Source organism: Culex quinquefasciatus, chromosome 1 (assembly GCF_015732765.1).
Source record: "Culex quinquefasciatus strain JHB chromosome 1, VPISU_Cqui_1.0_pri_paternal, whole genome shotgun sequence".
Classification (NCBI taxonomy): domain Eukaryota; kingdom Metazoa; phylum Arthropoda; class Insecta; order Diptera; family Culicidae; genus Culex; species Culex quinquefasciatus.
The window spans coordinates 128,441,325-128,464,145 of NC_051861.1; the positions used below are offsets into that span (position 1 = coordinate 128,441,325).

Below are 22,821 nucleotides of genomic sequence, written 5' to 3' on the forward strand. Positions count from 1 at the left end.
GCTCGACATTTCGGTGCTTGTTATGCTTATTTCCAGGTAACACACTTAACGAAACTTCGTGCAATATTGCCACACCCCATACAAATTGCGAAGATCAGTTGAAAAGTGTTTCTGCTATTCACTTTTAATTTTTGCCAATATTTTGGAAAAAAAATAGAAAAAAATTGTTTTCGATTTATAAAACCAATTATAATTAACTTTACAAGGTGTGTTGAATCCTCCAGCTTTTCCAGGTGGAGCACCAAAATCCTCATGAAAGTGTGATAAATCTTTTCGGAATTCGCAGAAACCCCTTATCCGAGTGTGTTCAAACATTGTAGTCTAGGTTGTGCTTGCTGATATCAGTTTTTGCACCAGTGAGATAGTACGGTGTCTAGCCACACTCACACAAAACTTCTTCACACAATGTGATCCATTGATAAACCCACTCGAGACCGATTTGTGTGTGTGTGCATGTGCGAGATCTTTCCACGAAGATAACTCCACCGCTGAATGGTGGGAGGGCACACACTTTTTGTGAATGAAAATTTTGCCACCTTTTCGAGCGAACTGTTGTGTTGTGTTTGTTCTCGTCTTAGTGGTCAGAAAGGCGATAATGGGACCGATTGATTGGTTTTGAAAAGCTGCTGGTTGCTTTTTAATTAATTGATGTTTCAAGAGTGTGTCAATTTGTGCTGCACGACGTGATGTGATAATTACGTGATTGAATTGGTTTAGGTCGATCGGATCTTAATTAGAAAATTAAGTTCTGTTATTTGCAATATTATTTAAAACTTTTACTTTCCTCTCCGATAACCTTTCGTTATCGGTGCAAATGGTGGGACTTTCCAGTTTGTTCAACTTTTTATTTACAGTTCACTGGTTGTTTTCATTTTTTAGCGTCTGCTGAACAGAACAGAAGTGTCAGAGAATCACGTGTTGACTCGTCTTATTTACCAACAAAAAACGTTCGCTCGATAGTAAAAGTCAGTCATAATCGATGAAAGGAGCCCTTAAGTTGTTACGATGTTGAGACTGAAGTGTACTGTAACAAAAAGCCGCGTGTTGATGCTCTTTTACCGGGGAAAAAAGCTCCGGTGGCATTTTGATGCAACAATATTTACGACTTGGTGCACCGACTGGCTGTTTTTGTCTTCCCGCGTGTCCCGGGAATTGTGTTGTGTAACGCGTAAGAAGCAATTCACTTGAAAGTGTTGAGAACCTTAACCTTGGGGTGTTCCGCTTCTTAAACTCTGATAATTTAATATTTTTCAATAACTTTGTAGCCGGCCTCAGATTTTTCGTTTGAATTATTGAAATTCTTGATTTTTTTTAAATCCTTAAAATGCTTAAAATTTTTAAAATTCTTAAAATTCCTAAAGTTCTTAAAATTCTTCAAATTCCTAAAATTCTTAAAAATCTTTAAATTCGTAAAATTCTTAAAAGTCTTTAAATTCTTAAAATTCTTAAAATTCTTAAAATTCTCAAAATTCTTCAAATTCTAAAAATTCTAAAATTCTTAAAATTCTTAAAATTCTCAAAATTCTTAAAATTCTTTAAATTCTTAAAATTCTTAAAATTCTTAAAATTCTTAAAGTTCTTAAAATTCGTCAAATTCTTAAAATTCTTAAAATTCTTAAAATTCTTCAAATTCTTAAAATTCTCAAAATTCTTAAAATTCTTAAAATTCTTAAAATTTTAAAATTCTTAAAATTTTAAAATTCTTAAAATTTTAAAATTTTAAAATTTTAAAATTCTTAAAATTCTTAAAATTCTTAAAATTCTTAAAATTCTTAAAATTCTTAAAATTCTTAAAATTCTTAAAATTCTTAAAATTCTTAAAATTCTTAAAATTCTTAAAATTCTTAAAATTCTTCAAATTCTTCAAATTCTTCAAATTCTTCAAATTCTTCAAATTCTTCAAATTCTTCAAATTCTTCAAATTCTTCAAATTCTTCAAATTCTTCAAATTCTTCAAATTCTTCAAATTCTTCAAATTCTTCAAATTCTTAAAATTCTTAAAATTCTTAAAATTCTTAAAGTTCTTAAAATTCTTTAAATTCTTAAAATTCTTAAAATTCTTAAAATTCTTAAAATTCTTAAAATTCTTAAAATTCTTGAAATTCTTGAAATTCTTAAACTTCTTAAAATTATTAAAATTCTTAAAATTCTTAAACTTCTTAAAATTCTTAAACTTCTTAAAATTCTTAAAATTCTTAAAATTCTTAAAATTCTTAAAATTCTTAAAATTCTTAAAATTCTTAAAATTCTTAAAATTCTTAAAATTCTTAAAATTCTTAAAATTCTTAAAATTCTTAAAATTCTTAAAATTCTTAAAATTCTTAAAATTCTTAAAATTCTTAAAATTCTTAAAATTCTTAAAATTCTTAAAATTCTTAAAATTCTTAAAATTCTTGAAAATTCTTAAAATTCTTGAAAATTTTGAAAATCTTTGAAAATTTTGAAAATCTTGAAAATCTTGAAAATCTTGAAAATCTTGAAAATCTTGAAAATCTTGAAAATCTTGAAAATCTTGAAAATCTTGAAAATCTTGAAAATCTTGGAATCTTGAAAATCTTGAAAATCTTGAAAATCTTGAAAATCTTGAAAATCTTGAAAATCTTGAAAATCTTGAAAATCTTGAAAATATTGAAAATCTTGAAAATCTTGAAAATCTTGAAAATCTTGAAAATCTTGAAAATCTTGAAAATCTTAAAATTCTTAACGTTCTTAAAATTCGTCAAATTCTTAAAATTCTTAAAATTCTTAAAATTCTTCAAATTCTTCAAATTCTTAAAATTTTTAAAATTCTTAAAATTCTTAAACTTCTTAAAATTCTTAAAATTCTTAAAAATTTTAAAATTCTAAAAATTCTAAAAATTCTTAAAATTCTTAAAATTCTTAAAATTCTTAAAATTTTTAAAATTCTTAAAATTCTTAAAATTCTTAAAATTCTTAAAATTCTTAAAATTCTTAAAATTCTTAAAATTCTTAACATTCTTAAAATTCTTAAAAATTCTTAAAATTCTTAAAATTCTTAAAATTCTTAAAATTCTTAAAATTCTTAAAATTCTTAAAATTCTTAAAATCCTTAAAATTCTTAAAATTCTTAAAATTCTTAAAATTCTTAAAATTCTTAAAATTCTTAAAATTCTTAAAATTCTTAAAATTCTTAAAATTCTTGAAAATTTTGAAAATCTTTGAAAATCTTGAAAATCTTGAAAATCTTGAAAATCTTGAAAATCTTGAAAATCTTGAAAATCTTAAAATCTTGGAAATCTTGTAAATCTTAAAAATCTTGAAAATCTTGAAATTCTTAAATTTTTTATTTTTTTCATAATTTTTAATTAAAAAAAATAAAGTTCGTAAAATCCTTAATATTGTCAATATTTTTCAAATTTAAAAAGTTGTTGAAATTTTAAAGATTTTTAGGTGTTTGAATATAATGAATTGTCAAATTAATTAAAACTCGATCGAATCTCAATCCATTCCTTCGAAAGAACGACAAAAAATATCCGCCCAGAGTCTTGTCGGATTTATAACACTATCACTTTCCCCTCACGGCGGAGATAAGAAGACCCCAGTGTTGCGTCGGATCTCGCCCAACCGGGGGTTTTGTGTGGAACGCAAAATTCGCAGGAAAAGCTAGCTCTATGACGGAGCAGCCTGGACAGGATGCTGCATTTTCCTCGGCAACGGTGATTTATGGCGTGCGCCACTGTGCCTCCCACAAGCTTGAACAGATGGAAGGATTTTACGTACTCTTTACCGGCGTAAAGTGGCTCAAACGATGCAATGTAAAGGGTGAAATGAGCGCGTTCGAGTTGGGTCGGCCGTGGCGCAGTTGGTAGCGGGCAGGTTTGCACGCGGAAGGCTTGGGTTCGAATCTCGACGCGAAACTTTTTTTTTTGTCAGATATTTTTTTGTTGCGTGATCAACATGCTTTTCAGCTATTCTAAACTGCTCAAACGTGGTACTCGTAAATTTTAACGGCCTCCTGTTGTTCTGCTGGTGCATCATTTTTACGATGCAATCACATCGTTTGATTGTTGGCGATAAAATGCTCGTCGAAAAGCTACAAAAGTGGAAACTTTCCAAATGACAGCTTTGTGAGTCAGTGTGAACAGGTGGAGGTACCATTTAAGCTTTGAGACTGATTGTGCGCCAGCTTGTTAAGCACCTTTAAGCTACAAAACTCTACTTTTGAGATTAGTTTAATTCAGTAGTCGTCTGATGGTAAATTCCACTAGTTATTTTGGGACTTTCAAAAGCAGAAATCAAATATTGGCACATTCGCGTGTACTGATATCGAATTCAAAAGATAAGCAACAATGTTGCAATCGCATTTTCTTATGATAGGTCAAACTTTTTATCAACACTCCTAAATCTTTACAGGCTGATAAAGCTTTCAAATTAAGCATTTTGAGGAATTGACGAAAAATTGTCGAATCATCATGCAATTTATAAATTAGGTTTTGTCGATAGCAAATGATTAGTTTTAGAAGCCTTCTTATCGTTTGAATGTTGTCTAAATTCTCATAAATGATTAGAAATTTTGTAAACTAATGATTGCCAAACAACTGGATATAAAAAAAACCTTTATCATTCAATGTAGAAACCATAGCTCGTAATTTTTATGTCTATACTGATTTATTTTCTTAAAATTCTTAAAATTCTAAAAAATCTAAAAATTTCTAAAATTCTAAAAAGTGTTAACATTTTTAATTTTTATAAATTTTTAATTCTTAAAGTTCTTAAAATTATTAAATTTTTTAAATTTCTTGGATTTTTTAAAGTTCCTAAAATTATTAAAATTCCTAAAAAACAATAATTCTTAAAATTTTAAAATTTCTCAAATTCTTAAAATTCCTAAAATTTTCAAAATTATTAAAATTTAAAAAAATTCAATTCTTGATTTTTTTTTTAATTTTTAAAATACTTAAAATTCTTAAAATTCTTAAAATTCTTAAAATTCTTAAAATTCTTAAAATTCTTAAAATTCTTAAAATTCTTAAAATTCTTAAAATTCTTAAAATTCTTAAAATTCTTAAAATTCTTAAAATTCTTAAAATTCTTAAAATTCTTAAAATTCTTAAAATTTTAAAATTCTTAAAATTTTAAAATTTTAAAATTCTTAAAATTCTTAAAATTCTTAAAATTCTTAAAATTCTTAAAATTCTTAAAATTCTTAAAATTCTTAAAATTCTTAAAATTCTTAAAATTCTTAAAATTCTTGAAATTCTTGAAATTCTTTAAATTCTTGAAATTCTTGAAATTCTTAAAATTCTTAAAATTCTTAAAATTCTTAAAATTCTTAAAATTCTTAAAATTCTTAGAGTTCTAAAACTCTTAAAATTTTTAAAATTCTATAAAATTCTATTATTTTTTTTAAATTCTATAAAATTTTTAAAATTCTATAAAATTCTATAAAATTCTATAAAATTCTTAAAATTCTTAAAATTCTTAAAATTCTTAAAATTCTTAAAATTCTTAAAATTCTTAAAATTCTTAAAATTCTTAAAATTCTTAAAATTCTTAAAATTCTTAAAATTCTTAAAATTCTTAAAATTCTTAAAATTTTTAAAATTCTTAAAATTCTTAAAATTCTTAAAATTCTTAAAATTTTTAAAATTCTTAAAATTCTTAAAATACTTAAATTTCCAAGTAATAATTTGTAAAATTATTTCAAACTCGAACAAATTTTATATATTTGACTAATGAAATTATATTATTTAATTTTTGATTAATAATTTAAAATTCACAGTAAAGCAATGAATTTAAAATAACTGACATTTTGAATCGCGAGTTTTGCCAATTTTTAATTTAAAAAAACGGAACCACCAAATTTCAGACAACCATCAAGAAAGAGCCAAAAAATAGTCAAGAAAAAAGTCCAGAAAGAGTCTAAAAAGGCAAGAAAAAAAAACATTAAAGCAAAATTTAAGAAAATAATGTTCATTTCCGACGTAAAATTTTGCATCCGCAAATTCACAAAACCTGTCAGCTCGCAGAGCTAATTTCCTTCTGATCCTTTCTTCAAAAAGGGCAGTGCGTGGCTCAACCCTCAAGTATCCACGTCAAGCTCAGCTCACGCTCACGCCCAACTGATTGATGTAGGTCACCGCCCTTCCAAATCAAATCCACTCTTCAGGAAAGCTTACAGATTTTGATTATTATTATCCCCCCCCCCCCTCTCCCTCTAGCTTGCTCTAGCACTACAAAGATCCTGTTGCAAATCCAGCGAGCGTCAATGATTGACAGCACCGCCAACTTTGATGATGACACTGTCAAGTCGGCAAAACTTCAAACGCGATCAAATGAACGCACCAGCAACTTCCCAGTTTGTCACGCGTTGAAATCGAAGCTATTAATTAAAACTCCTTAAGGAGGGCGGTTTTTAGGACGGGGAAGCCGCCTCCCCTTCTTAATTACAGATAACGACAACGTTTGACTACTTGTTACTTGTTCCCTCGCTTTGAAAAAGAAAACTAGAGTCAGACAGAAAAGACAAAACAAGAAATCAACTTCTAACTAAAAACGAGGTGGATATAATGACACCCGGATTCGGGGAAAATTTAATTTCATAATTCCAACTTCGAACGCACCACCACCACCGTGCAGGTAGCGCCCCAATCAATGGGTTTGTTCCGTCAGTGTTGGAAGTTGCGGGAACGACTACCGTGACGACGGTGGCGGCCAAGAAGAAAGTGATCGAATTTCACTTCTGTGAGCCTCATTTGGATTTCGAGAGAAGCAAAAAACATGATTTTTAAGAAAAAAAATGATGAGAACAATTCCAAAAAAATCACCGACAATATTAACAATTCACGATTTCATGAAAAAAGTTCATGATATCTTTAGAAAACTAATGATTTCAAGACGGATATTCATGATTTATTTTTGATGGCGTGAATGCATTTCATGATTTTATGGCCACATTTCATGGAATCATGAACCGAATTCGCGAAATCATGAATCAAGTTCATGAAATCGTGATTCCAATTCATGAAATCATGAATCGAATTCATGAAAACGTGAAACCAATTCATGAAATCATGAATCGAACTCATGTAATAATTAATCGAGTTCACAAAATCATGAATCAAATTCATGAAATCGTGAATCCAATTCATGAAATCATGAATCGAGTTCACGAATGCATGAATCGAATTTATAAAATCATTAATTGCGTTTATGAACTCATGAATCGAATTCATAAAGCTAAAATTAATTATTTTTTTCGAAAATCGAAAATGTTAAATTTATTGTACGTCACACAATGTCTTAAAGTTTCCTTTGTTTTGCCACATTTCATCACAATTGCAAGCATTCCCCAAAGTATTATTTGCATTCTACCCGTCAAACACCGTCCCTTCTTTCTCCGACACCTTTTTGCCCGAGGAGGAGCAGCCCAATGTTGACGATGAAAAACGCTTTCCTCTTTTTTCCCCCCCTTTGAGCCTGCCTGCCTGGCGATATGTTTTCATTCTGCGGAATAATAAATAAATTTTCATCTCGTTTTCCCGGGAGTCGCTCAAAACGGTGCTCATTTTTCGTTGCTTTCGCAGTATAATTCAACAATCGCAAAACCTTTCCTTTTTGTGGAAAATGGAAATTACTGTGCGGTTTTTCCTTTTTCCCTCGCTCGGTTTCCACGATAAGGAGGCGGGTTTTGTCTCGGTTTGTTCTCTATTTGGTCAGGATAATTGCTTCGAAGTATTTTTCGACGCACTCAACCTCACAACGCTGGACACACTGGAGTGGGGTCGGCCGAAAATTCCGGCTAGCTAATCAAAATCAGCTTACCTCCGCTCCGAGGAGAAGCACTTATTCAATTCCGGGACTTTTGGGACCGGGACGAGTCTATCAGGGCTGGTTCGATTGACCAATTTAGGTTTCAGCTAAAACAGCTTAGGCAATTTTTGCTGGGATTGTCGGAACTAACCTATCGTTTCTGGAAACCGTGAAGGTTGTGACCGTTTTTTGGGCCTAATAAGCTACATATCCTTCTGTTTTCGAAAATTAAAGATGAAACAAAAATTAAATAGAAAAAAAATAATAGATCAGAAAATTTCACTTATGCTTTGCTGGCCGGCTGCGTAATTATGGAAAAGTATAGTTTAAAAAAGAATTTCTTTCAGGAATAAATATTACGGTCTTATAAAAAAATTCAATTAGACTTTTCACAATAAAAATTTAATTACGCAAAATAACCAGTTTTTCAACATCTCATTTTTGGATATGATTTAGATGCCAAAAAATTGCATATTTTGAGTTATGGCTGGTCAAAATCAATTTGGCAGTGTTGTCAATTTTTCGAAAAATATTATTTTATGGAAAACGTGGAAAAATAGCAATCAAATAGTTATAGCCACCTGAAATTATTTTTTTGATCAAAGACGTATTTTTTAAAACTTCAGAAGTCATGACCAAGCTTGATCATACCTAAAACATAGTTTCTTTCGAAAATATTTTTTTCGGAGATATTTTTTACCAAAAATTTCAACTAATGCGTTTGAAAAAGAATCATTTTTTTCAGAATTTGTAACTCAACGCTTACATTTGATTTGATTAAAAATAAGTGTTTGGGCCTTATCAATTGTTTAGGTAGCCTACACAGTAAAAAAAATCATAGTAAAAAAATGTGTAATTTTACCTCTGAAAATATATAAAGTTATCACTTTTCTGGTGTAATTTCACTTTTTCAGTCTAAATTGCAGGGTTGTTACGGATGGCGCGGATCGCGCGGATGGCGCGCGGATGGCAATTTTGAAAATGTTTGTTTGTATTTTCTTGGTACGAAACGTCGAAAAATTAAGATAAAGATTATGTAAAAAATATTTTTTATCTGTTTCTTGTCATTTCTTAGCAGTGTAGTGTAGGCTCTGAATATTTAATTTCTTTTGAGTTTTAAGTAATGATTTTTCAACTTATTTATTTTTAATTTTATACTGGATTTATTCAATTTTCAATTTTTTAAATCAAATATTACAAACTTTTCCCTTAGATATAGACATTAGAATGTGGAACAAAAACTATTATTGGGGTTTGTTCTGGTGGGCGCCAAATATGAGCTTGATTGGACGTAACAGAAGCTGGCCTCCACTTTCGAATTTTGGAATGGAATTTAATCGGTAGAAATTTTTTTTTTCTAAATTTAAACATTGTTGGCGAATATAAAAAGATCAGAACATTCCAAATTCAAAGCTTCAGAAATTCAAAAATTTGAAAAAAAAATGTTTTAATAGTTTTTTATAATAACAAAACAATCAATATACATATTATTTTTTTTAGAAATTTCTAAAAAATCTGATATTTCGAAATTCAAAATTTTAGCAATCTGAAATTCAAAATACCAAAAATTTGGCTAATCGAAAATTTGAAGATTTAAAAAAAAATCAAAATCAAAAAGTCAAAATTTAAAAACTAAAAAATATCAAATTCTAAACAATATCAAAAAAAAAAATCTCAAATCTAAAATGATTTTAGTATCCTTAAGCTTATAAATTCTTAAATTCTACCATCCTAAATTCTTTAATTCTTGAATTTTTAAATTCTAAAATTCTAAAATTCTAAAATTCTAAGATTCTAAAATTCTAAAATTCTAAAATACTAAAATACTAAAATTCTTAAATTCTTAAATTCGTAAATTCTTAAATGTTTTTATTTTTAAATTCTTAGATCTTAAATTCTTAAATTATTGAATTCCACAATTTTTGAAGTCCTATTTTATGTAAGAGATTTTGAAATTATGAGATAAATAATGTTATTTTAAATATCAGAAATTAAATTTCTTTCTGAGTGAAATTTTAGCGAGGATTTTGGATTACAAACAATAAAAGTTATAAAAGTTCTTAGATTTTGAATATTTAGACTTTCGAAATTTAAAATTTTATCATATTATAATTTCAGATTTTGATTGAATTTTGAGGTTATATTTTTGAAGTTAAATTTTTAGGTTTTTAAATATTGTATTTTCTATTTTGAAGATTTTTTTTCATGACCCTTGCCTTGACCGTCTCTTGAGGATTTTTTTTTAAATGGATTTATTGCTTTCATTCTTTTGGAGCCTTTAACCATAAAACGAGTTTTTTCTATCAAATACTTTCTGAATTAGTTTTTCTTCATTTAAAAAATAAAATTTCTTAAATGTTGGTCGCGATATTTTTTATATGGCGTGGATTTTGCGCGGTTTCGGATTTTAGGTCGGCGCGGATTTGGCGCGGATTTTTTTTCGACTCTCCCGTAACAACCCTGAAATTGAGGTAACATTACATCATAAAAGAGGTAATATTCAACCTTCCAAAATTACACTTTACAACTTTACACAATTTTTTACTGTGTATTGCCTTAAAGATCGTCATTTTTGGTCGTCTTTACCCCTTCCCGCCCAGAGCGAAATCGAGAGTTTTCTTTATTACGATCCACTGACTTGACCAAAATAGCTGAAATTTAGATGGCTGAAAGGTAACATTCTACATAAAGCAGTTTAGGTTGATTCAGGTTGATAAAATGCATTGCCGTTGCATTTTGAAGTTAAAAACGGGTGAAGCTCTGGAGTAACCATGGGCGTTAGAGGGTTAAACAAATCGTAAAAAAAAATAAAAAAAAGATTATTTAGGTGTAAAGTGTTTTTCAATATGCGTAAAAAGTTTAAGTTGAAAAAATGTATTTTTACTATATTTCTTGCATGATTTCTTCTTGTTTATACACAATAAAAAAAAAAAACACGAAAATATTACATCTGGGAATATGTAAATCTTTTATGTCAGAAAAAATGTGTAATTTTCAAGGTTGTTAACGATAAAATTATCGAGGCTCGTTAACGATAACGATAATGGTCGGGACGATAACGATAATTTGTTGTTAACGAAGCAAAATTTTGTATGCTTTTTTTACTTTTTTTGTAAAATACTAAAATTTTCACAAAATAGCGTATTTTTCGAAAATACGCATTTTTTTTAAATGTGCATTATGCAATAAAATTGTATATGATATGAAGCATGCAATATGAATGCATGTATGAAGCATGCAAAATTTTGCTTCGTTTGATATCCATATTGCATATTTTGAAAAATTTGAGTACAGTCAAGACTCGATTATCCGAAGGCATCGTAAAATTTTCACTTAGGATAATCGAATCACGAAAAAAAAATTTTTTTCGTTGTCTAATTTTTTACCATTGAGCTTAGGTATGACCCCCAAACTACCCTAACATGATTTAGAATTTTTAAATCCAAGATGGCGTCCAAAATGGCTTTGATGTAATATTGAAAAAGTGCATAATCGAGGTTTCGGATCATCGAGTCTGTATATTCGAAAAATACGGTAATTTATGAAAATTTCTGTATTTTCAAAAAAAAAAAAACTAATAATTTGAAAAAGCACCAAAAATTTAAATTCGTTTGAGACCCATACTACCAATTTTGAAAATTTGAGTATTTTCGAAAAATACGGTAATTTGTGAAAATATTAGTATTTAAAAAAAAACTCTAATAAAGTGAAAAAGCTTAAAAATTTTCGCATCGTTCGATATCCATATTGCATATTTTAAAAATTAAAGTTTTTCGAAAAATAGGGTAATTTGTGATAATTTTAGTATTTTCCAAAAAAAAAAAACTCTAATTAATTGGAAAAGCATTCGAAATTTCGCTTCGTTTGATACCCATATTGGAAATTATATCACCTTAGTAATTTTACCGTTAAAAAGTGTTATTTCACCGCTATTTTAATGTGTTATTTTTTAAGCCTAAATTGAGGTAATATTACGTCATAAAAGAGGCAATATTACACCTAGAAATTTCACACTTTCCAAATTTACATTTTTTTACTGTGTAACTTTTCCGACGACATCGAATCGGTCCGAAAAACCGAATGTTGAATGTTTTGATAGCATTTTTGTGTGGAAAGCTGCCAACACTGTATGCAGATTTGTTGTTGACAAAATTACAGACAATGGCAAGCAAAATAAATCATATAAATTGCGCATTCATATACACTCAACCCCCGTTTGTAGTTTGTACCCCGTGGGTTTGACAAAGTCAAACTAAAAAGTGACGAACTGTCACTTTTTACACGGCGCACACGCACACTACCAAAACAAACGTTTGGTAAGATGTGTGAACTCCGTGTAAAAGGGGTGTCAAACTAAAAAGTGACCCCGTTCGTTTGACAACAGTTGGTGTCAAACCATCAGGGTTTGAGTGTAATTTGAATTTTTATCTTATTTTGGTACATTTTTGAGATGATCAACAATTACGTCTTTTGAGCTTTGGCACAAAGTGTATTTAGGATTGTATGATTTTAGCAAAATGTCGAGATTTTGATGGAAAAAGTTTTTGATATGACTTTTTGATTTAAAATTTCAATTGCTGTCTAACAGTTTTTTTTTTCAATAACCCATTTGGCGTATTGCAGATGTAAAAAGTACATAAAATTTCCCATGAAATTTAATGTTCCACACTTTTTTTTAAGCTAAGTAATTAAAACTGTCAGAAGTTGAAAACCTTTTTTTTTTGTTAATTGATTTGATAAAAATTACGTCAATTTTAAATTTCGAAATCGAAATTTCAAAAAAAAAAATGTTAAGTCAACTTCTTAAGGAGGTATTAGACTACGACAAACAAACAAACGAGCACTTTTTGACAACTGTTTTGTTTGCGAGTTTTGCAAACTGTCAAAACTGCTAGTTGGTTTGCCTGTTTGTCATAGTGTAATACCTCCTTCACTCTTGATTCAGTTACAAAAAAAAACTAAGTTTCGTTTATTTTCGCTGAGATAGTTTCAAATCCCCAGAGAAAAACCCAATATAAACAGGTTCATTTCCTTCAAACAATAAAAAAAACAACAACAACAACAGTATCCTTGATAATTTCATTAGAAAAGTTTTGTTTTCTACTGACTCCGCATCTAACCGAACAGAGAACGTAGCACGCCATGAAGTCCAAGCCGTTCGCCCAGCTCTCTGCCCCCGGACGGATGAGTGATGGGCCGACGCCATGGCAACCAGCGCCGAACCAAGTCAGAGCCTGCTCTGCTCTGCTGAATTAATTATGTGAGCCGCACCTAGTAGTGGGCCCCTGGAGCTGGCGAAAAACTTCAAGCCCTCCTTCTCGTTTAATGAGATTAATGCGAATTGGCAGGATCAGTGAGGAGTGAACGGAATTGCCAAGTGGCCAACCGTCTCCCGTTACGTCACACACACACACACGCACACGTTTTGAGAGATGAAGGAGAAAGTTTGGGGCTGACTACATTTTTGATATTCTGTTTGATGTGATTGATTAATTCCCAAGAAGAAGCTGCGCGCATTAATACGCAGGTTAGTTTTGGGCGGGAGTGCGAATGAATGTGATGAATTAGAAATTATGATGAAATTTAGCACAGTTGCTCTAGTTTTGATTGGCTGTACGTAAAACGAAACTATTGGCACTACGCCCCCCGGGGCATGGCCTTCCTCTAACGTGGGATTTCTGCTCCAGCGCCTCTGACGAGACAGGAGAAACCGGGACCGACGTTTTACTTCACCATCCGATAGAAGCTCAGTGGATAAGGCTGTACGTAACACTCTGATAAATATTGAAGAAGTTACCAGTCGTGAAGAATACCAACGAGGGCGCTTCTAGGAAAACATTGCTAATCATAGTGAATATAAGCTCGATCTATTCAACCAACCATCAAACAATCAAGCTCTAAAAAGTCGAAAATTTGCGTTTTAAGGGGCGTTTTCCATCAAATTTTAAAATTTTCAATCTAATTTTTAATTGGTGTAACGACGATAACTATTTACTTTTTTTACCAAGGGGCGTTTCTCAATAACCTCTTCTATCTAATTAATTTTGGACGCTATTATTCTAAATATTATTGTTGGGTTTCCATGTGTGAAAAGGGGCGTTTGTAGAAGTCTTTTTATCCAAATGTGTCAGGGGCACTTCCAGTCCAATTTTTTTTTTCGAGGGCGCTTCTGAAAAATCAAAAAAATATTGCGATTTTTCTTTCTATTTCCATAAAAATTTACGATTTTTCATTTTTTTTTTTTACTTTCATTAATTCAAATCGACCGGTTTTAGCACGAGGACGTTTCTCACAACATTCTGAATCGTTTTAAACGAATGAAATCCAAAAATCGAAACGCCCTCCAAATTTTCTATTTTTGTGTCTAGGGGCGCTTTTGATTTTATTTGTATAAATGACGTCTTCGCTGTAGTAAAGAAGATTTCCCAATTTATTTCGTAAATATTTTTCAGAGGTGCTTAAAATATAACAAAAGATTTTTTTTTCTATGAGTCTCGTTTGAATTACAGGGGCGTTTGAAAAATTTAAAGGGCGTTGCCAGATCAATACAAAATCTCAGGAGAATTTGATGAATTATTGGCGTGTCCAAGCTATTTTTCATATTTTTCTACGCGGTGTTTGACAAATTTGAGGGGCGTTGCCAGCTGAACACAAAATCTCAGCGAAATTTGAGTAATTTTAGGAGCGTTTAAGTTTTCTTAGTAATTTAGTGGCATTCCAAGCTATTTTAAATATTTTTTCAAAGGGGCGTTTGACAAATTTGAGGGGCGTTGCCAGCTGAACACAAAAATTTTAGGAGAATTTGTGGAATTTTAATTGCATTTAAGATTTCCTAATTTTTAAGAGGCGTTTCTAAGTTATTTTCAATATTTTTTTAAGGGGCGTTTGAAAAATTTGAGGGGCGTTGCCAGCTGAAGACAAAACATTAGGAAAGTTTGAAAAATTTTAGATTCTTCAATTATTAATGGGTGTTTCCAAGCTACTTTTGATATTTTCAAAAGGACGATATACAAATTTGAGAGGCGTTGCTAGCTGAACATAAAATCTCAGGAGAATTTGAAGAATTTTTTGAGCGTTTAAGGTTTCCTAATTTTTAAGGAGCGTTCCAAGCTATTTTCAATATTTTTTTTTCAAAGGGGCGATTGACAACTTTATGGGGCGTTGACAGCTGAACACAAAATCTTTAAGGGATTTTATGAACGTTTAAGTTTTCTTAATTGTTAACGTCATGATTCGAATTCCCGGACGCTTCGAAACCCGGACACTTCATCTTGTTTTATCAATTATTTGGGTATAAGTTCGCATTATGAATGTCAAAACTGTGTGATATGATGAGTTCCAATATCAACTTTTATTTAAAGTTTGTTAGAACGCTATAGTTAATGTCAAAACAATTAAATACAATAAAATTATAAATTCACCAAAAATGTGAAACATTTCACTTGAAATATTTCATAGGCGTTCGAAGCACCGAGAAGGCATTAGAAATTTATGGTTTCGATTTTCTTAAATTCTAGCAAAATTTTTTATAAACTATCGATTGTTTTGATTTTAACAGCTTATTTGAGAGCTAGAGAATGCCTTTCACTAACATTTCAGTCCAAATTTGTGCGATTCATATGTAAAATCGAGTGTCCGGAATTCGAAGCAAAAGTGTCCGGATTTCGAATCAGCTTTTATCAGTGTCCGGGATTCGAAGCACAACAAGTCATTTTAATTTTCAAATTGTGATGAAAAATTGTTAGAAAAGACATATTTTGCATGCATTTTCTTGAAACTGACTGTTTATACTACATCCTGATGATATTTCTACATTTCAAACTTATTACATGATTTTTTGCCAGCTATAACAAAAATGATATGCTACTAAGTGTCCGGATTTCGAATCATGACGTTATGTGAAGTTCCAAGTTAGTTTAATATTTTTTCAAAGGGGCGTTCAACAAATTTGAGGGGCGTTTCCATAGGGTCACCCAACTAATAATCGTTTCTTCTCCCTCTTTTATTCCAGAACCGTAAGCCCCGCGCCCTTCTAGGAGTTAGGAGCTGGTGCTGCCCTCTTGCCGCGTGCACTGCAGCCGCCGCCCTCCGCCCTTCACCTCCGTAAGCACACACGTAACGGCCCCGCGCGCCATGTCGCTGTGGGCCCGCGTCAACCAGCTGCCGCCGCCGGTGCTGGAGCAGATCCGGTACATCTACGGCAACAGCTTCCCGATCGAGGTGCGCCACTACCTGGCCGAGTGGATCGAGGATCGGCTGCTGTGAGTTACGATCGAAAGCAAATTTGGCGGGGGTGGACTGAGATTGAGGTTATGTTTGTTTGGTTTTCAGGAACGCCCCATCTTACCAGCATGAGCAGGATGCGGCGTACGAGCAGGAAGCGGCCACTTTTTTGAACCAGCTGATCAACGAGCTGGAGCGGACGGCGATAAATTTGCCCGAGGACAACGTGACGGGGCGGATCCGGTTGAACGAGTCGGCGCGCAACTTCCGGCAGCTGTTTTCGCACAATCCGTCGCAGTTGTACTCACACCTGATCAATTGTCTGCAGCGGGAGCGGCAGTGTATAGCGTACCCAAATGAGTGCGTCAACGTGCAGGATCCGGAGATTGCGGAGGTCATCAACGGGCTGCAGGAGTTGCAGATGCTGGTGCGGGTCAGCGAGAACGACAACCGCAACTTGGTGAAGGACTACGAGCACCTGCAGCTGGAGATCCACGAGATCACGAAGAATAAGGCGTTGCTGGAGAACTTGGACAATGCGGCGCTGCGGGAACATGCCCGGACGACGCTGGCCCAGCAGGAACGGCAAGTCAACGAAATGGTCAACCTCATCACCGGCAAGCGGCTCCAGCTGGTGGAGAACTTCCGCAAGACGATCCAGCTGACGTCACAGGTCCAGGAGAAGGTCCTCCACAAGTACCTCACCAACTGGAAGATCAACCAGGGCTTCGCCGGCAACGGAGCGTCCGGCATGAGCGCCAGCAATCTGGACACGATCCAGGCCTGGTGCGAAAGTCTCGCCGAGATCATCTGGAACACCAAGGACCAGATCCGGCTCGCGATGAAGAACAAACAAAAGCTCAACATCGAAGAGCCCAACCTGCCCGACTTCCTGCCCCAATCCCTGGTCGAGGTCACAAACCTCCTGAAAGCCCTAATCACGACGACCTTCATCATCGAGAAGCAGCCGCCGCAGGTCATGAAGACCAACACCCGGTTCGCCGCGACCGTCCGCCTCCTGATCGGCAACACGCTCAACATCCGGATGAGCAACCCGCTGGTTCGCGTTTCAATTATTTCAGGTACGAGCTATGACCATAGTAAGTTCGCCTTGGTTCAGCGGTCATCGTTATCTCCACACAAACACCTCCCTTTCATTCTTCAACGCACGCATTCTTTCTCTTCTTCTGCAGAGGCCCAAGCCCAGGCCACGCAACAGTCCAACAAGGCGTCCGAGCAGTCATGCGGCGAGATCATGAACAACACCGGCAACCTCGAGTACAACGAAACCACCAAGCAGTTATCGGTTAGTTTTAGGTGAGTTGCGCGCGCGTCAACAATTAGCTGCTGATTGATTCTAACCATATATTTTTTTTTTGTTTTGAAACGCCATTCACAGAAATATGCAGCTGAAGAAGATCAAGCGGGCGGAAAAGAAGGGCACCGAGAGCGTGATGGACGAAAAGTTCGCGCTGCTGTTCCAGTCCAGCTTTGCCGTCGGGCACGGCGATCTGGTGTTTTCGGTGAGTAACTCAAATCATTCATAAATGAGACACCAAACATATCAATTACTTTCTCCGGGAGAATTTTCCTTTTTTTTGCTTGCTAAGGTGAGTCCAGCTCGATAAAATGAGATTCTAGCAAAAAAGATGGTTGGATTAACTAAAAGTTGTGTTTTTTTATTTAAATTAAAATTTTGTCAAAAATTTCAAAATTTTTAACTTGTTTTTTGCAGTGTAAAATTTGTTTTTAATTTAAGTTTTTTTTTTTTTTGAACCTGTTAACCTTTAGAAAAACTTTAAAAAATAAGTTTATTTTGGGAAAAAAAAATTTTTTCATTCTCCAATTATTTTTTAAATTTCAGTAAATTCGTTCAATGAAATAAAAAACATTTTCAAAATTTGTTAAATTATAAAATTATTCAATTTCTTCATATCTTAAATTTTGGTGAAAATTTGTAAAATTTGTGTATTAAAAAAATAAAAATAAGACTTCAAAAAAACACTGCAATTAAAAAAATTAATTAATTTTTTTGAAAGAAAAAAAGATTTCTTCCGATTCTTAAACAAATGTAACAATTTAATTCTTCAAATTTATAAAATTAAGTTTTTTTTTTATATTTTTCGACTTCTGCTAATTCTTTGAATTTTTAAATTTCTTTATATTCTTCAAATTTATTAAATTAAAATATTTTTAAGAAAAATCAAAATTCGTTACATTCGTAAAATGAAATGATTTTGAAAAAAAATCTTGATAAAAAATTGCAAAATTCATACAATTCATATTTTTTTTAATCTGTATCATTTTTAAATTTGTGAAGCTCTTATATTTGCGACATACGTGTAATTCGTAAAAATTGTAATGTGAATGTAAAACAGTATTTTTCAAATAAAAAAAAATAAATGAAACTTTTACAATGCATAAAACTTTTAATTTTTATTTTTTTAGTATTTTTAGAGGTCATACAGTTTTGAAATTTTTTAACATTTAAAAAGATCAATTTCTTTGAAAACTAAAAAGAAAAGTTTTAAAATAATTTCATTTATATTCTGAAAATTTAAAAAATGTTTCAATTCTACCAAATCTTAAAATAAAAAAAAAAAACAGTTTAGGTTATGTTCTCTTAAAAAACAATCCTCATTGTACCTAGTAATACAAAAATCATAAATCATATACTTTTAATGTTATGAAAATGAACAGTGTTTAAATCATGAAAAATAAACTTAAACTGAAGAGCCACATCTGACCACTTAAATCGAGTAAATCGAGTGTAATTATTATAAGAAAGATTCAATAAAATAAAATAATTGGAAAAAATCAGTTTTTTTTTGGTTTTTGCGAGTTTAAATTTTTTTTCTAGTTTCTTTGAATTCCTTAAATTCTTTATATTCTTCAAATTTCCAAAATTTTAAATATTTCTAGAAAATTAGGAATTCGGAACATTCGTCAAATAAAACTGTTTAAAATTCGTTTAGTTTGTAAAATTCACAAATTCGTTAAATGAATCAGATTTTTTTAAATGCGTAACATTTGTGAAGCGCTTAGGCTTCATCCATAAAGTACGTCACGCTAAAATCAGCCAAAATTTACCCCCCTCCCCCCCTATTTTTAAAAGTTTTTGTCACCCCCCCCCCCTTCAAAATTGGCCCGAAAAATCAGGGGGCAAAAAAAATATTTTTACAATAAACTTCAAAATTTCAATGAAAATTCAAGTGCAACCAGCTGAAATCAAATTAAAATAAATTCTTCTGCGTTTTAAATCATTTTTAGCATGTTTGGGTTTATTAAAAAATCTTAAGATTTTTGGAAAATTTGCGATGCAAAATCTTTTTTTTCGATACAATTTTTGTTTTTGTCAGATCTTAGATTTTTTGAAAACTAATGATTTCAAAACAACTGAACTAGTGTAAAATGCTTTTTTCATTTAAATGTGAAGACTATGGCTTGTTATTTAAATTTTTTTTATTTTTTTATTTTTCTGCCCCCCCCCCCCCCCTTGACCTCGGCCAGGGCCGAGGGACAAAAACTTTTTTAAATATTGGCATCGGCCTAACACGCAATGTCACACTCGCCCAGACCCCTCCTCCCCCCTAAAGCGTGACATACTTTATGGATGACGCCATTATTGGTGCGAAATATAATTCGTTAAATTCGTTAAAAATGTGAAATTTAATTTGTAGAAAAAAAAATTAATTATTAGAAGTTGTAAAATACAAAAACAAATCTTAAATTCTTTAAACAATGTACCATTTTCAAATTCTCGAAATTTGTGCTGAAACGATAATCTAAATTCTTAAAATTTATAGTTTTTACAACTTGTTATATTCGAAGAAATCTTAAAACAGATTTGAAAAATTCTAATAATTCTAAAAAAAATTCAAATCATTAAAATTAGGAAAACTCTTAAAAATCCCTCAAATTCCTATTTTTTTAGAATTCTTAGAATTATTGAAATAAGGCCGTTGCAAATAATTTTCAAAGTTTATGTCGCCCCCCTTTAAAATTGGTCTGAAAAATCAGGGAAATTGAAAATTTTGGCATGTTTGGGGTTGTTTAAAAATGTTTTGAATTTTTATGTTCCAATGTACAGCACCGCAAAAATTTTATTTTTCGCAAAAAATAAAATTTTCGTCAATACTTAGATATTTTGGAAACTAATGATGGCAAAACAACTGGATAGGTGTATAATGCATTTAAAAAAACTTTTTTCATTAAAATGTTAAAACTATGGCTCGTAATTTTAGTTTTTATCCTTTTTTATTTTTTTAAAATAAAATAAATTCTTTACTCTCAATATTCTTTAAATTATTGATACTCTTTAAATTTTTAAATCCGTTAAATTAAAAAAAAAATCATTAAATTCAATGAGTTTTTTTACCATTTATATTAGTTTTTAACACAATGTCAAATTCGTGGAATTCGTAAAATTCTTCAAATTGCAAAATTCGTAGAGTTTAATTTTTTTCGGCCTGTTCGTTACATTTGATAAAACGAATAAATGCGTTTCCAAAATTCATTAAATGAGTTCAAAATTCAGTTCAAAATTAATAAATAATTAGTTCTTTTTAAATAGTTTTCGTTCGATGGTACGTCTTTTTTTTAGAAACATATTTTTAAACGGCTGATTTCTTGCGTCAAGGGGCTGTTAGTTTTTTTTATGACTGATAAATTTCTAAAAATATAACAATACAACCGATCTTTTTGGAAAGATACCGTGGAGAATTTCCCTTGTCCTCTTAAAAAAGTGTAACATTTTAGCTGGGTTTATCAATTCTTCCCTCTTCCAAAGGTCTGGACCATCTCGCTGCCGGTGGTCGTGATCGTGCACGGCAACCAGGAACCGCAGTCGTGGGCGACCATCACGTGGGACAACGCGTTCGCCGACATCAACCGCGTCCCGTTCCACGTGCCGGACAAGGTCTCCTGGAACCTGCTGGCGGAAGCGCTCAACACAAAGTATCGCGCCTCCACCGGACGCTCGATGACCCAGGAAAACATGCACTTCCTCTGCGAGAAGGCGTTCCGGGCGAACCTGCAGTTTCCGGTGTCGGACGATCTGACCATCACGTGGTCCCAGTTCTGCAAGGAGCCGCTGCCCGACCGGACGTTCACCTTCTGGGAGTGGTTCTACGCCGCGATGAAGGTCACCCGGGAGCATCTGCGGGGGCCGTGGAACGACGGCAGCATAGTCGGGTTCATCCACAAGACCAAAGCCGAGGACTACCTGCTCAAGTGCCCGCGTGGGACGTTCCTGCTGCGGTTCTCCGACAGCGAGCTGGGTAAGTTGGGGGTGACCCGGAAGACGATCTGCCAGATACGTGTTGTACTAACTGATGATCACTTCCAGGTGGCATCACGATCGCGTGGGTCAACGAAAGCAACGACGGCCAGCCCCAGATTCTGCACATCCAACCGTTCACGGCCAAAGACTTTGCCACCCGGTCCCTCTCGGACCGCATCCGGGACTTTGAGGATCTGTACTACCTGTACCCGAACAAGCCGAAGAACGAGGCGTTCGACCGGTACACGAGTCCGCCCGTCCCGTCCCGCAACCGGAACTACATCCCGTCCGAGGTGCGGGCGGTCCTGATGGGTCCGAGCAACAACAACAACTCCACCATCAACTCGTACCCGAACACACCGAACTCGTACAACCACCTGCAGTCGCCGGACGCGTCCCGAGATACGCCCTCCAGCGGGTAAGTTTGGCCAACTCGTGCCTTTCCAATCTAAACATGTTCAAGTAGAGCTTCTATTAGTGCTTCTGACAACTGCTATCTATCGTCCCATCACCATTCAAACTGCTTTCGCCCACTAACTCACCCACCCACCCACACACTTTAATCTAAAACAATCGAAAGTTTCACCCTTTAATATCCCCGTAATCTGCTGCAGAAGCTTAACTTTTAGCTGGGTTGATTTATCCCAGTGTGGTCAGTCGACCGCCCGGAGGGGGATTTGAGAATTGCCAAGTTTGGTTGAAATTGTGCAAACTAATCTCTGTTATTATTCGTTGGAAGCAGAATCGGTGCGCGTTTGCTAGTCGACTGAAGCTTTTTATGTTGTTCTCGACGACACGTACTGCTGTTCGCCATGACCGGTAAATCTTAAGACACAAGGAGTTCACGCTGAACAGCAGTTTATGCTAGCGTTCGTGATGAACTGCGCCGTAATTATTGGGAATCATACTGACCATGATAGAGAAGTGTTCAAAGTGTTTTAAGAAGAAGTTTGCATACAATTTAGAATAGTTTAAATAGTAAGTTAACTATAGTTAAGAAAATGTTGATGAATCGGATTATTTAAATATTCTGAAAGTGTCATGATTTCCTCAATGAACGTGATTTCGATAATCTAAAATAAGCTACAAATTTATAGGCATTACTTTTGGATACTGAAAAAGCACACATTGTATATAAAACGTGAAAACATTCGATTCGTTTATCGAATTCAGTTCAAAATGCAATATGAATCGATAGCATTATAAACAAAACTAGTTTCATCGATTTCAGGCAGAATTATGAATTTTCACGATTATACCTAAAATTGATATGTGTTTTATTAAAAAAGCTTATAAACTAAGTTAACCAAATATAAACATTGATTTTTTTTTCTTTGAAACGATATCAGCAACCTTAGCGATGGTAAATTTTACATAAAAATAAAATTTTAACGCTATAAATCTGATTTTAACAATGATATTCAAAGTCGCCCCGGAATTCAATATAAAAATTTTCAACGAAATTATTTTTCAAAGCACTGCTGAAAAAACTTTTTTTCCAAAAATAGTGTGTGGTCCTCGTGTGTCACCCCGGTTTACAGTAT

General features: G+C 32.8%; 1 protein-coding gene across 3 annotated transcripts in view; it reads left to right on the forward strand.

Moving 5' to 3' along the window:
* Window positions 1-21,716, forward strand: part of LOC6049919 (signal transducer and transcription activator) — a 95,808-nt gene extending 74,092 nt beyond the window's left edge. For 2 of the 3 annotated variants that reach the window (XM_038258261.1, XM_038258266.1), the window contains 6 exons: window positions 15,785-16,034; window positions 16,105-17,096; window positions 17,190-17,313; window positions 17,396-17,519; window positions 20,786-21,275; window positions 21,344-21,716. In XM_038258261.1, the coding sequence (XP_038114189.1) occupies window positions 15,907-16,034; window positions 16,105-17,096; window positions 17,190-17,313; window positions 17,396-17,519; window positions 20,786-21,275; window positions 21,344-21,699 (2,214 nt within the window). In that variant the 5' untranslated portion in view covers window positions 15,785-15,906 and the 3' untranslated portion in view covers window positions 21,700-21,716. The remainder of the gene's footprint in view (window positions 1-15,784; window positions 16,035-16,104; window positions 17,097-17,189; window positions 17,314-17,395; window positions 17,520-20,785; window positions 21,276-21,343) is intronic. The other variant, XM_038258270.1, reaches the window with a different exon arrangement.
* The last annotated feature ends 1,105 nt before the right edge of the window (window positions 21,717-22,821 follow it).